Source organism: Prosopis cineraria, unplaced genomic scaffold, assembly GCF_029017545.1.
Source record: "Prosopis cineraria cultivar Desert tree isolate PC_DT_omini unplaced genomic scaffold, ASM2901754v1 PC13, whole genome shotgun sequence".
In the NCBI taxonomy this organism is placed as follows: domain Eukaryota; kingdom Viridiplantae; phylum Streptophyta; class Magnoliopsida; order Fabales; family Fabaceae; genus Prosopis; species Prosopis cineraria.
The window spans coordinates 28313099-28329548 of record NW_026555344.1 but is presented as its reverse complement, the minus strand read 5'-3'; the positions used below and the strand labels follow the sequence as shown (position 1 = coordinate 28329548).

At 30.4% G+C, this 16450-nt stretch overlaps 1 protein-coding gene across 6 annotated transcripts in view; it reads left to right on the top strand.

Moving 5' to 3' along the window:
• The first annotated feature begins 5688 nt into the window (after positions 1-5688).
• The window catches only part of LOC129290598 (uncharacterized), a 40662-nt gene continuing 29900 nt past the window's right edge, over positions 5689-16450 (top strand). Inside the window, exons 1-3 of one of the 6 annotated variants that reach the window (XM_054927410.1) lie at positions 5689-5843; positions 9465-9621; positions 10480-10530. In XM_054927410.1, coding sequence (XP_054783385.1) covers positions 10503-10530 — 28 coding nt within the window. In that variant the 5' untranslated portion in view covers positions 5689-5843; positions 9465-9621; positions 10480-10502. The remainder of the gene's footprint in view (positions 5844-9464; positions 9622-10479; positions 10531-16450) is intronic. The other 5 variants (XM_054927409.1, XM_054927411.1, XM_054927412.1 and 2 more) reach the window with 5 other exon arrangements.

Below are 16450 nucleotides of genomic sequence, written 5' to 3'. Positions count from 1 at the left end.
AATATAGTCGTTATCAAAAGTATACTTTGTTGCCATCATCAAAAGTTTTTTGCTACTAAAAGTTAACTTTTGGTGGCGTAATTGTCGCCACTAAAGGTATACTTTTGGCGACGACTATATTTGTCGCCACCAAAAACTATTAGCGATAAGACTTTTGATGGCAAAAAGTTATCACTAAAACCCTTTGGTGACAACAGTTGCTGCCAAAAGTTAATCTTTTTTAAAAGTAAAAAAGCTATCTCATGCCACGTCAGCCCTCCTTGTGCCACATCACCTGCCACGTGTGCGCCACGTCATGCCACGTCATTTGACAACTTGTGCCAAGTCACACCACGTTGCCACCACGTCACGCCACGTGCCATGTCACATATTCATTGTAAAATATGCCTAAGTCAGGATTTGAGCACATGACCTCTACCTCCCAAGGCTTAAGTCCTCCTTTGTTGCTAGTTGAGCTGAAATACACCTACAATTATTATATGTGAAATTAAATATATATTATTTAACTACATACACATATATCAAATAATATATTATTAAAAATATATAGATATATAGTTTATTTTATTTTCATTTATTAATATGTTAAAATAATTTCTATGAGTATATATATACTCCCTCCGTTAAAAAATGTAATGCATTTTTAGTCTTTCGAGGTATAATCATTACATTTTTTTAAAAGTGCCCCTATTGATGAATAATTTTATATTTATTATAGGGTGGCTAAGAGAGGTAAATATAAAAAAATAGGGTTATTTTGAAAGTAGGTAACTATTTTATTAGGAAGTAAAATTTGATTAAAAATACCTTATATTTTTGAATGGAGGGAGTATATATATACATATTATATTTTTTTAATAAAATATTATTTTGTTAGGAAAAATGAACTTAAAATGAAATAATTTTTAAATATTAAATAATTTTCTTATAAACATTTTTACCAATTTTTAAATTTAATTTTTATTTTTTAATTAAAATAATTAAGTATATAATTTAGTTATAAGCATGTATTATATTAGTTTACTTTAAATATCTTTTATATTTTTTCATATTTTTCTCAAAAGTTAATAAATAAAGTATTAAACTTTTATCTTCTCCCAAGTTAAATGCTTCCCTTTCTTTTATTAAAAATAAATTTTATCTATAATTTTTTAATTATCTTAAAAATATGTTAATAAAAAATTTATTGTAATCATATAAATTTTTTTGCTAGTCATTTTGAACAATTATTTTTTATTATCTTTGAGATAGAAAATGGGTGGACATGTGATAAACTAAAAGTAGATGCTAAACAAAAAAACTCCAAATTAAAAATCTAAGTGAATATTTCATAATCAAAATAGAAGAAATCATGTCTTGACTCATTCTAAATTAGTTTAGACTTTCATTAAAGTCTCTTTAACAGAGTCAATCTAAAGTTAATAGCGAATACTTACCAATAACTTTACAATTTAAAATAAATAAATTTTAATAAGTTTATATATAATTTCATTCATAATTCACAATATCGTCAAGTATTCTCTACATAATTTATTTGTTGCTTATTTTAAATAATCATCAAATATGGAGCATATTATTTAAATACTCATGTGGTAGTGAAAAATAGAGCTCAGTAAACAAAGTAGATACCATTTGTATACCAAATCAAGTATCAAGTGCGAAATGTATCAAGTAGTCTATAGTATCATTTGTATCTTATAACATCTATAAATTAAAACCTTAACATTCTAATGTTTATGTATAACTTTACCATTCCAATGTTATTTATTTTCATTTTAAATATAAATACCTTTAGTGGCAACAAATTTTGCCACTAAAAGTATTAATAAAATATTTTTTTAGTTTTTTAATTATTTTTTATGAAAATACTTTTGACAGTGACAAACTGTGGTTATGAAAAGTAATTACATAAATTATTTTTTATGAAAATAATTTTGGTGGCGACAAACCTAGTTACATAAATTATTTTTAATATTTTAATTTTTTTTATAAAAATACAATCGTCGCTGCTAAAAACAATTACATAAATTATTTTAATTATTTTTTATAAAAATATTTTTGGTGGCGACCATTTGTTGCTGCTAAACCAATTACATAAATTATTTTTAATTTTTTAATTATTTTTTATAAAAATACTTTTGGAAGCGACGATTTGTCGCCACTAAAAGTAATTACATAAATTATTTTTTTATGAAAATACTTTTGACAGTGACATTTAAACAATTATATAAATTATTTTTAATTTTTAATTATCTTTATAAAAATACTTTTGACGGAGATAAAAAGTAACGCTGCTAAAAGTAGACCTTTGGCGGTGACTATTTTTGTCGTTGCTAAAAGTTGCCACGAAAAGCCTTTTTTTTTGTAGTCTTATTATCTGTAGAGTAATTTGACTCTTAAATTGTAAGTCTAGAAGTATTTGAAATCCAAAACTCATTTTTTATGCAATATAATGTTCCTTCTTAATTTTTGAAAATGGTACATTATAGCTGCTAACATTAACAAAATTTAACTTTAATCATTAGTTGATCAAAAAATGATCTCAAAAATCATTGAAAATGACCAATTTTTTTTATCCTTTTTGTAATTTTTAAGTTCTTGTTTGTAAATTTTGTCTCATATTACGTAATTTTCTTATTTTTTTATCATTTTCTAGCCATGGTCAAATTTAACTTTTTAACAGTAGGACTACTTTATACAATTTTCAAAAATTAAAAAAAATTATTATATAGAAAATAATTTTTAAATTTTAGATACTTCTAAACCTATAATTTAAGAATGAAATTGCTCCTTAATCCTTGTTTAAACCTAATGCCATGCAAATTTTATTGCATAATATTTGTAATCCATCCTTTGAAGATCCGTAATGCTTTAAAAGGTGTGCAATAGATAGACATACAAGACGTAGATCAAAGGCGGTCAAAGGCATGGGGATATTTTTTTCATTTTAATTTTTCCTTTTTTAAGATATCATTTTAAGATGTTGGTAAAAAAAAAAAATATTATTTTAAGATATTTTTCAATTCGTGCACTTTTTAAGATATTTTAATGTCCCAAAGAGATAATTTTATCCCACTACAACCTAACAAATTTCAAAATATCATGAAAGTTCCTTGGGTCTTTAATTGATCTCTTGATAAAATTTTAAACTAACAAATTTGCAGCTTACATTCTGAAATTTGCATGACTCCTTCTATTTTAATTTGTAACTTGGTTTCCCAATTTAATTTAAGAACACAATTTAAAAAAAACACACAATTTTAAACATTGAATTATTTATAAGATTATTTATTTAAATCTATGAACTAGCAACTTACTCTCTCATGTTTGCAACTTAATCTACTATGATTTGCAATTTTACATCCCAATTTTATTTATGAACATAATCTCAATATTTATTTTTCTCATGAGAATTTACTTGTTTAATTCCAAGAATTTGCAATTTACTCTATTTAATTTGCATTTCCACTTACCTTAGTTTGTAGCTTGAGTTCCAAATTTTATTTAGGGATTGAATCAGAATATTAGTTGGTAACGGTAGTTTTGTTTGCCCTTGGTGCATCATAGTTAAAACATAGCTAACTTGGTATTCGTGAACATCACACTCATGCTTGTTTCGTGGTTTTAAGCCACTTTTGATTGATTATTTAATTACCCTTGTGGATTATATGTTTATACTTGTTTCGTGGCTTCAAGCTACACTTGTTTTATGGCATCTAGTGTAATATCTCAAAACTTAAGCTAAGTGTTTAAGAATAAATTAGAAATTAATTTTTAATTAATGTCGGGTTAAAGTTAGGTGCTTCTTTTGGCCTTGACCGCTCACGGATGGACCTCATTGGAAATCGTTGTGGCTTCTGTTTACCGCTACTCGTGGTTAGAACCTTCAATAATCTTAATTGCCCTTAGTTGAAAAACAGATGCAGTAACTCATTTAAGTGAGTTCAACCATGGACAAATGAAATTTTAATGTACACAACCATCTGTGGTCAAACTGGCAGAATTGCATTTTAAATAGTTGAAAAATGTAGAAAACAAGAAAGAAAAGAGCAAGAACGAGAGACGGCCATTAGGACTGTGCTAGGGTAAGGATTTTCAGCCAATTGAGAGTGATTTGTAATTAGAAATCACTTGGGGTAAGTTTCTAATCTCTTTTCCATTTTAGCTAGTTTTCAATTAGGGTTTCAAATTTCCTCTCCTCTTGATTTTGAATTTCTGGTTCTTGTCTTAGGGGACGTTTTGTTTGTGATAGATTGATGAAATGGAGTTAATGAGAGTTTATAATTGTTACTAGAACAATTGGTGTGAATTATTTAAGATTTATGTCCGATTTTTAGGTGTTTAAGCACACCCTAGATATGAATAGGTAAATGTGCATATTAACTTAGAAGATAATGATTTTAGTTAGATTCATAAGGGTCTAATAAAGCTAATGGGACCATTAGATTGCAAGGTTATATAGTAAAATTAATTTTTGCAATTTTTTAGTTAAATGGGTGATTAGGAAAATTGTGTTTATGATAGACATTGATTTTGAGTTGTTTAATTGTATACTAAATCTCTTGAGATCTTGGAACATCTAATTTGGGAGGTTAGAATTGGACGGGTGCTTCTTTTGAGTGACTTTAGAGGTGGATCTAACCGGGAACCTAAAAGTGTTCTTGGTATTTAAAATTTATGAAATCGCATGTTAAGTATGAAAATGCCATATTATGCTTTTAGAAAATGTGTAAAGTGAATATGAATTGAATTGTTGAAAGTTGTAGATAAATTGAGTAGATTATGTTATATTGTGAATTATGAGGATGATTGGGATTTATTGAGAACTATGCCTATGTTATTTTTGTAATTGAGTACAATGACTGAAAGTATGAACATGTGGGCAAGTGATAATTGTAATGATCTTAAAATTTAAAAAAAATTAAAAAAATATTATTATCACCCAATTTATATTTTATTTAAATTTATTTTATAGCAAATGGAAAAGGGCGAATTAGTGGAAATTATATTAATAGCTTACTTGAAGGTCTAAAGTTTAAATATATTTTTTTCAGAGATATTAATTTTATTTAGTTTAAAATTTTGGAAAATTTACCAAAGTGCCTGTGTCTTTTATGTTATTAGAGAAAATGTTGGGCTTTCGTTTGTAATTTTTGCAATTTCTTAAAGTTCAAATTTATATTTCTTTTATTTTTCTTTCTCCTTCTTCAAAAATTCCAGAAACCAGAGAGATCGCCTCTTCTCTCCCTCTGTTCTTTCGGCATTCATCCTTGCCGCCGCCGGTGTGAGTGTGAGTTAGAGAGAAAGTCGAGAGTCTTAGTCCTTTGTTCTTCTCCATCCATTTCCTTTCTGTGTTTCTGAAGTGTGTGAGGGAGGAGCTAGGCTGTTTAGTCCATCACTGATGTCAATGTTCGCTATGGATCTGCTACTGTCAAGACCCGAAGTTGCGAGTTCGTCTACTCCCCTGCTCCTCCATTGGTCTTCTTTTCATGTAATGGTGATGCCTGAATCTCTCCCCTATTTTCTTGTTACTAAATCCTCCTTTCCCAATTTTTTCTTTGATCTGTTACCGATGCTCGAGTGAGAGAGGAACCAAAATTCTTGATCTCTTTCGCCTTCTCCTTCCTTCCTCGATTGCCTTCAACATTGCGAATGTGGTTGTGAGCTGGAACGCCGTCCGCCGCTACTGGAGATCTAATACATGATTTCTCTTACTCCTCTATTTCGCGATGCTATCTGAGCTCTGTTCAGCTGGCTGTTGTGCATGCATGAGGATCTCTTTCTTCCTCTTCCTTGTTCGAACAGCAGTGTATCCTTTTACTTTTTGATATTATTGATCAAAGGTATGGATTTTCAAATCTCTTTCTTCCTCTTCGGTTCTGTATGTGTGTATGTGTTAGAGAAACCATTAGCTTTGAACTCTCTTTCTTGATGGTCTTGTGTGATTAAGTGCGTGAGTTTATGATGGAAGCCACAAGAATTTCCTTTCCCTCTGTTACTACTGCATGTGACCATTTATGTTGGACATGGGTTTTTAGGAGAAGACTTGTTAAGGTCTATATGTGGCTTAGATAGAGAATTAAGGAAAAGCAAGAAGCTTGTTATATTAATTTTTCTCTTGCACGTACAGTGTTTGATAGAATGATTGAGTGAAAATTTTTATATAAATGAGTGCTTAAACTTTACCAAATTAATCCTAGTTAAATTTTAATGTTTAGGTCACTTGGTTATATATATATATATATATGAATATGTTAATATGTGTTTTGTAATATGTTTATGTGACTAGGATGGTAGATTCTCCTTTATTGCTTGTTCTGATCTTGCACATGCCTGAGCTATGAGAGATTTGAATAAAATGAAGATGGTTTGGCCTAATGGTGTATAGATTAGAGTTTGAACATGTTAGGTGAAATTTTGAAATTGTTAGAGTAGTTTGGGTCTTGAAGCACAAAGGAACAAGAAAGAAATTTGTTATACTTGACGACATTTATGATATTGAATTAAAGGTGTCATAAGATCGGTTGTGGTTGTGTAAGGTAAGAAATTGTACTGTTTTAAATAATGTGTACTTTATGAAGAATTATCGAAGAGCTTTAAGGATAAATTATTTATCAATTACTAAAGGAAGTAGGCATGGTTGAGGTAAACATGTCATTATAGGTGGGAGAAAGGAATAGAAAGAATATAATTCTAAATATGGATAGTAGATTAAGGACAAATAAGGATTGAGGACTTTAAAATTGTTCTAGATTACATATTGGGTTCACGAATGTTAGTTATAAATATATGAATTGGAGTTCTTATTAAAGAAAGTTGTTTATTCTTCTGGTCTAGGTAATAACGTAGCTAAAGGGAAATGGAGAGGTATTTAAAAAAGCACATATTATTAATTTGGGAGTTATCAGGTAAGTGGATAGCGTCCCAACTAATTTATCAATTAATTTTTCTTATTAAAATTTATTTTTTTACATTGATTATTTTAATAATAATTATGTTAATTAGTGGATACTTTGTTAGTTAAATTTCTTCATTTTTAAGTTTTAAGATGATGGTGAAAAATGATTCATCATAGCATATGAATGTTTTACCCGTATGAGATATCCTTTTAGGATTAATAAAATTTCTTTTCATTAGCATTGGCAATTTTTGATTTTTCAATAAATGCAAGTATGAGCATTGGATATGAAATTTGATTCTGGCAAGTTTTAATGCTTAAAAGTATTCATGCGAGTTTGATTTTGAGAATGAGAACTGTATCTTGAAAGTAATGATTTTCTTGCATGTTTGAAAATGATTTTAAAAAGGGATTTTATACAGAACACTGGTTGCTAACGGTAGTTCCGTTAGCCCTTGGCACGCCATGGTACACCTAGCTAGCAGGGTGTTTATAAGAGGTGCTAGCCCCGTGCGATAGCCAACGCATGTGGAACAGTGGGATGGTTATTCGTAAGTATCGTACTCACATTTGTTTCGTGGCTTCAAGCCGCATTTGGTTAGCATTACCTTCGTGGACTGTGTGTCCACATTTGTTTCGTGGCTTCAGCTGCGTTTGGTTGCTTACCCTCATGGATTGTGTGTCCACATTTGTCTTCGTGGCAAGAGCCACGTTTAGTTATTTACCCTCGTGGACTTTGTGTCTACGTTTGTTAATTGTTCTGATAAGTCCCTATAATATGAATTTGATTATTTGATGATTTTACATTCCATTGGTTTTTAATTAGTGAATTATTTATAATTATCTATTTTATTTATTTACTTTCTTGCAATCAAGTGATAATAATACTTGATATGATATTTTAATAGTTCAAGATTTTATTTAAACTTTATAAAATTCTTTTATTTTCAAAGTTTATTAAATTTTTATGAAAATCATTGCCTCTTTGAATTGCATAATTATTTCAAACTTTCCTTTTATTCATGTTCAATTATTTATTGTTGGGACGTTATTCATTGGAAAAGATATTTTGGTCTCAGATGGTATAGTTGAACTCGTGACTCGAGATATCCATTGAGGAGTTTTATTGCTAAATTGAAGTAGAAGAATTATTTTAGTCGAATCTTAATTTGATGAAAAATTGAACTTTATACCTACATTGGTGTCTGGCCTTAGGTGCTACACGTAGACTACAGGTAAGATCCTCACATTTTTTAAAATTAAATATCTTATTTAATATTGTAACAATTTCTAATTACTCTTTTGTCTGTTTGACGTATTAATTTCAATGTTTTTTCGATCACGGCTTAAGGGATATGAGTTTTGGGCTCATATCCCGTGTTGGTCATACCTAATTTTTGGGGTGTGACAATAATATATTATTATGCATGGTTGAGTTTGAGAACATTGATGGCATGATTGTAAAAGCGAAATGGGTAGGAGTTCATCTTAGATGGGAGATTGTTGCACTATAAGTCTGTGCAATGGACAATACTTAGATAACTCCAAATGCTGGATAGCTATGGTACCGACTCCAATAGGAGTTTGGTGTGGTTCTAGATTAGCTAATGAAACTCACTTTGGGAGTATGTATGTGTTTTTAGGAATAACTATGACACCTTATAGGAATTCAATTAACAAGGGAGTTTAATATCATGGATTTTTTTAAACCGTCATATTTTAGGCATATAATATTTCATTTTTTTATTAGTGTATTTTGATAATTATTTTGGATATTTAAATATTTTTGTCCTTATTTGCGTTGAATTCAATCTTTTGATCCTTTAATATCATTCCCCCTAATTTAAACCATTTAACTCATTTTCTTTAGGAAGTTCACATCACACTTATGATGATGAAGATAGGAGGACTTCATTGATGATAAAACTTGTAAATACCTCTATACATGAAATTCTAGGCTTTAATCATGTCATGATATTGGTATTCTCTCTTCACCTAACTCACTAAAAATTTTTTATCAAATGAAAAGGGAAAAATGACACAAAATTAAATTAAGCCCAAAGCTATATCAAAATTCCTCATGACCCATGAACTCCCTGATCAACATCGCACGTACTTGCCTATGAAAAGCATCTCCATAAGTTCTTATTAGTTATTACGAGTCAACATACTACCAGCAATAATGGTCTATATTCAATAATTAATGTCATCGTTCTTTGGGAGCCGCTCTCGATAATGCCAAACTTATTATTATTTTTTAAGCATTGCTGATAGATTTTTTTTTTTTTTGCCATAACATTGCTGTTGGATTTAAAAATTTTAATTTCTTTAAATTAAATGATTCCGTAATCATAAATAATCTAATGGTTGGCAAAAAAAGAAAAAGAATAATCTAATGGAAGCCTTTTGTTTTATATATGACTAGATGCATATGCATGTTCTTACTATGTAAAATAATTCAACTTGATTTATCTTTATTTATTTATTATTTTCACCTTCCATCATCATTAAGATTTAAATACCATGAAATGATTTGTTTTGGCTTGTTGACTGACTTGATTTTCAGTTTCCAATCCTCTCCAAGACACTGTTCTTCATTAGATTGTTATCAGATGTCCCCAAACGGACCATAAGAGATTATATTCGTTTTGCTTTGTGAATAAGCATCTTCATCGTGGGAAACTATTCTTGATCTTGCCAACGTATCGTCTTTGGTGAAAAAGGTATTCTCATTCTCCTTTAGGATTAAAATTGTCTGCTTAAAGAGATATACAATGCTATATTTTTCCTTCACAATTTTGTATATTCAACTGATTTAAATCTCGAGTAGTGTTGCTCATTTTAACAATATTTGAAGGAAGAGGAAGATGCAAGGAGGTTGAAAACTAATATCAATACTGATCTATAGTGTCTTTCTTATGTTTAAGAAAATATTATTGTCTAGAATGAGATGAAATCTCATTCTATCCCTTTTGTCATTCTCTCTTATGGATCGTTTAGATCACATTTTAGTGGTTGATATTTCATTATTTATCTTTTAAATTTTTACATCTCAATTATTTTTTTTTAAAAAATAGTAAATCTGAAATCGTTTTAATTTGATCGGAGCATTCTAGATTGAGAAAACAAATAGGAAGAGAAGAAAGAAAAGAAAATGTATATTAATATATATATATACATATATATAATCCACCGCCGCCGGAATTGTTTATATATGTTTCACTAGTTACTCTTTTGCTCATGTCTTCCTCCACCTTTTGATAGATTTAGTCCTTAATTTACCTTTTACTTTAAACAACTTTACTTTATTATACAACCTTATTGTTTAATCATTTTATCATAGAATTGATCATAACACTGTGACCCCACTCTCTTATCATTAGACTTGATATTTGGATCATTAGAGTCATTTCTCAAAAAATATTAATTCTAGAAAAGTCTCAAGGGACTTGAGAACATTACCACATTTCATGAGAACTCATTGTCATTTACATATTTTAGGAGAGTTTTTCAATCATTTTTCCTTTATCCTTTTCCTTTTTTTGTTTTGTTTATTTTCTTAAAAAAAAATGAGGAGACAGCTTTCTGTGTAGGGCATATTTCCATGATGGAAGCGAGGCCTAATCAAGAAGGTAATTTGTCCAATTCTATTATCCAATAAAAAAAATTATTCCACTTCTTCATAATCCAAGAATCATTACTGCTCCTTTTTTATAAGTAAAAGTATTATCTCTTCATTTCAAAGTATAAGGCATTTTTAGGAAAGATATGGCATTTCAAAATATGAGACACTTTGATAATATGAAAGTTTCATTAAACAGGCTTATCCTAAAATTATCCTCTCTCTCTATTTAATTTTCATCCTCTCTCTTTTCAATATATTAAATGAAGGGTATTTTTGAAAGTTTATATTGTAATTTAAAAAAATTAGTTTGTTAAGTATATTTAATAAGATTTATTATATGGGAGATTTTGTCTAAAGATGTGTTATAATTTGGGATGAACGGAGTACTATTCTTTTTAACATTTTGGGTCAAATGACTTTGTTGTCCCTTAAATTATTTGGTACACTTTGAGTGTTAACATTGTTGCAATGTTGTAACAAACAACAACATTGAACATTAACTTCAAAAAAGAAGCATGTTTGATTGACTTGTGACATGCTGCCTAGGTGAAAAAATATTGAATTAAAGGGCATTTTTACCCATGAAATATTTGTGATGGTGAAAAAAAAAACAACTAGCACCTTAAAGTGTTAATTAATTATGTGGATTAATTGGCATCCTCATTTTTTAACTGAAACATGTCTCATAATATTTAAGGGATCACGCTTGCAAAAACTAAGTATTTATTAATAATAAAAAAAAGTTTATCAAGTCAGAATAACACTCAGTCAACTAATAATATTGTCGCATGTTCTTGTGTGTATATATATAGTAGCCATGCATGTATCTTTAGTCTTTATACTTCCAAATATTTATCTATAATTTTCTTTAAAATTTTTATTTTTAATTTAGTTTTAATAAAGATCGTAAAAGTGCTTTATTCTTTGTCATTTTCTTTATATAATGAATTTATATTCTTAGATATTAAACAAATCTAGAGTAATTTGGTGAAGACCTATGGTAATATTTTTGTTAAATTGAAGAGAAGGCAACCTCCCACTGTCTTACCTTTCAATTTTTATATTCTAATAATACAATGATATTTACTAACAAAAATGGATTTAACCTCATTTTATATATTTAATTCTGTAAAATAATATTTTATAAAATATTACGCTAATGTTATGTTTAATATGTGAGATTAAAAATAGATTAAATTAAATACTATCGGTCTCACAATGGTTTAAAAATTATTGACCATTAAATTAGTATATCACCTGATTTAATGACCATTCTAATTTTTAAGCCTGCTTTTATAAAAGTTCAAGCTTGATAAATTGCCTTTTTTTTTTTGGAAATTTGGTTTCGAAGCTCGACCCTAAAAAAGGGGCTCAAGCCTGGGCAACCCTCCACACCTGTTTTCCCTTTCTGCCTTTTCTTCCCCTATTTTAAATTGCATCATTTTTATCAAGTTTCTAGATTTGATCGATAAAGTTTTTTGGTCTTCATTTTAAACTTAGACTTGATCAAGGTCTAGGATATGGATTTGTATTTATTTATTTCTTTGATTAAGTATTTATTTATTTTGAATTTTAAGAAATTTTAATTTGTATATTATAAATTATTATATTGATTTTTAATTTAAAAAAAAAAAGGGCTTATGAGCCCAGCTCTAAGTCTTTTGAATAAATGGCAAGTTTCATAAATAAGTCTTTTTTAAGAAAGCAGACTTTAAGGCTTAAGCCCATATGAACTTAACCTGCCTGTTTCCTAGCTTTATGAATAATGTATGTTGTGAATGAACTCTATGGTCCTACACATAGGGTGGGTCCCAATTTTGTTTTGGTAGTGTGAGAATTCTCTTCTCTTTTCATTGCCATGTTGCACACTGAATTTCCTCCCTTCTGAGAGGGGAGTCTTTCCATTTTCTTATCATCCTTTTCCCTTTATTTCCAATCCCAATCATAACCATAGATATTACTGCATTAAATGGATTTGTTTTAGTCCATTGATTTAATGAATGGTCATGATTATTGTAATACTTGCCTTGTGTTAGCAAAAACACATCACAATTTAAGAAACAAAGTGTGGTTAAGGAGATAATCCTAAAACCATTTAAGAGACAACCCATTTCAATCATTAAACTAATCCCACCATAGGAAAATACACATGTGAAACAATTTAGAATAGTCTAAAGAATGACATTTAGCATACAGAAGCAAAACTAGGCAAAAGTAGGGGGAAAATTGCTGTCATTACATCATTGACAGCACCTCCTGGGCCAATTTCCACGAGACATCATTTTGTCATTCGACATCCGATTGAAGTGATTTTAGAGCCCACACGTCACTTCTAAAGAGTACTACTATTGTTCTAAATTTCAAGAAAATTCAACAGTTGGATTAAAACTTGTGCATGTTGCACCATCATGTATTGTTATTGTCATGACAGTTTTATTTTGTCGTCATAACAAATCTCCAAACAAATTTTTAGAGTGCACTGTTTCTCTATCTGATGTCTAATTAAGGTGATTCTAAAGCCTACATGTAGCTTATAAATACTTTTACTTGGGACCCAAAATTCAAAAAAATTCAATGGTCAAATTGAAATTTGGACGCCCGGATGCAAAAGTGCTGATTTTAGATAAAAACCATTTTTAAAGTTGTCTAAATCTCATCCTAATGGTTACAAACTTGTGGAAACACCTTGGACAAGTTGAATAGGACTAGGAGTATCTGATGGAATAGTTAAGTGAAAGAAAAACATCTTACATCAAAATTTGATCACCTGAGTGCCATTTCCCAAAATGGACCCTTAACCCCAAAATTCACAAAAATCATGCGAGGGTGGCCAAAAATCATTCTAACACTATATACGCATATAAATACACATGATAAATATTTTCACTTGGCTCAGAGATCCTCGTGGGGCCCACAAACCTACTTTCCCTATCCAAGGTACTTGTTTGCACATACCACTAAATAGTCACAAATACATAATATGTAATACAACCTCTTTGCATTTTTGCTTGTAGAATCACACACACACACACATTAAAATAAAATATTTTCTTGTAGTGAAAACTTGTCTACCATATGAATCCATTAAAATCACTTACCATGACTAAGTTTCCTAGCCACAAGTCTACAAGCAAACAAATACCCTATATAGGCATACAAACCACACATATATTTACATTTATGTACAACCACATCCTACTGGCACATTAACCTAAATACATTATAATACACATGCTTAAAAGAAAGGGGTTGCTATTCTTTTACAATTCACAAACGCAAACTCCTAGCTCTATTCTTTTCCTCGTCCATCACTAGATCCCTCACCTAGACTTGAAAATATAGAAAAGAAAGGGGTGAGACAACCATTGTCTTAGTAATAGAGAAATCTATATTTCTTATTACAAGGAAAGCCATGGTTGAGTATAATAAATAATAGATTCAACATAGCATATAATTAAGCCATTTAGAATATATGAATACATAACATAGGCCGATATAGCCTTTCTTGACCAATAGAATGCCTCCTGGAACTTTCAGCTCCCAAGTTAACTTTGTACCCACTTATACATCCACAGGCATAAAATATAATTTAAGGCATGATCTAATCCATCGAATTGCTTGTTCCCTTCAACTTGAATCTTGATTAGTTGAAGCTAACTCTCTTCTAGAGCCAACCTAACTTACTCGCCATGCACTACTACAAAATAAGCTTACAGGAGTGCTTTTTTTTGACCTTAGGGAGCGCTTTTGAAGCGCTCCCGTATCGAGCGCTCCGAAATGTACAGGAGCGCTTAAAAAAGTGCTCCTGTATGTACGCTATACAGGAGCGCTTTTAGAAAAGCGCTCCCGTAAGAGCGCTTTTAGAAAAGCGCTCCCGTAAGAGCGCTCCGGTCTCTAAGAACACACGTCATGTACGGGAGCGCTCTATATAAGAGTGCTCCTGTATGATGCATACCGGAGCGCTCTCTATAGGAGCGCTCCCATATGCCCCCATACAGGAATGCTCTTTAAAAGAGCGCTCCGGTAAGTTACTTTACAGGAGCGCTCTTCAAATGAGCGTTCCCGTATATTATATTTATTTTTTTAAATTAAAATTTTCAAATTTCTCCTTTTAAATATCTTTAATAATGGAAAATCATAATATCAAAAACTAATTTAAAAATAATATCAACATAAAAATTTATATACAAGAAAAAAATTTGAAACTGATACAACAATTTCAATTTTCTAACTAACCTAGTTTAATTTCTAACAAGCCTAACAAATGAAACTATTATTATTTTTTTAACATTGAAATCTAACTTCCTATCACAAATAGCCAATAATATATTCTGACCATTTTTCAACTAAATCTTCTATTTGCTCCATAGTAAAATGCGAATATCTTGCTCCAACAAAATACTACACAAGATCTGAAAGCAATATATAAGTAATTAACATTATATTAACTTAATTTCAAAGCTTTTGACTTACATTTTCAGGAATGATCAACTCTTGTTGTGTGATTACTTCTCTCATAAACTTCATAACATAGTATCCACACACCCAACCTTGTAATTGTGTAGGTACCTATAAAACAATAAAAGATGTCATTTATATGGTAGAAATAAATTCTAACTTAATTTAAAATACTTCAGTGATGAAGTTATATATATGATACAAGTATTTGCTGTCAAAAATCTGACAGAGTCTCCCCTATAACTTGGAAGTTCCAGAATTTTTCAAAAATTCTACATCAATCTAGAACAACATATTCAGAATAACAAACATAAAATATCAATCAAACAATCATTTAGATATGTACCAACTTTTTTTATTAAGAAAATAATACAAACCTTTATTCTTTTCCATGAATAAAACTCAACAGGATCAGGTCTTTCGGTGTTTGGAGGGGAGACCTTCACCTCCTTGATAACGTGCTACAGCCCTATTATATAATGATTAAGCATACCAAGTAAAAATTAATTGTTATAATAAACATATATAAAGAATATAGAACTAAAAACTTACTGATTAAATAATATCCTCATAGATTTATAGTTCTTAAAGTCACTATCTCTTAATGAATCAAGATAATAAATCACAAGGACGAATGTATTGATACAAACAAGCACCCAATGTTGCCTGAAAATATAAAATATTTCATTAACTAAAATATCAACTAAAGTTAAAAATAAACAATAATAACAATTTACCCTGGATTGTGAGGAGCTAAAAATAACATGTTTTTTTTGCCTTTGGCTTTGAATGCATCAGTAATGTTTTGAGAATGGTAATCAACACTATAGGTACTAGTGTTGTGCGGGCTAATAAATGAAAATTTTGTTATCAATGAGCCTGACACCACAAAAGTATGATATAAGTACCTTCAAAGTGTAGTCTTCATGGCAGCAGCGACGTCGATTCCTCCACTGTATAGCAGCGACCCACAGTGGCAACAGAGGTCTTCACGGCGTCCCTTCCTTTGGTGTACAGCAGCAGCACAGATCTGCAACAACAATACAGATATGGAATAGAGATGCAGATCTGGAACAGCAAACAGCAGACAGCAAACAGCAGATAGCAAATAGCAAAAAAGATGGATGGCGATCTGCAACAGCAATATAGATTTGGAACAGCAAACAACAGACAGCAAACAGCAGAAAAGATAGACGACACAGTGACGGCGATGCAGAGACCGGACAGCGACGGCGGCGGTGATGCAGGAGACCGACGGCAACAGTGATACAGAGGCAGACGGCGATGCGGCACAAAAACAGTGAGAGATGCACGACACAGAGAAGGAACGAGCAGCAACAAAAGAGAGAGAGGTTTGAAAGAAGCTAAATGGAGAAAAGAAAATTGACGGACGAATAATAAGTACATGTGGAAAGACTCTTCCGAAGTGCTTATTACTCTTCCGGAGCGCTCATCGCGAACGAGCGCTC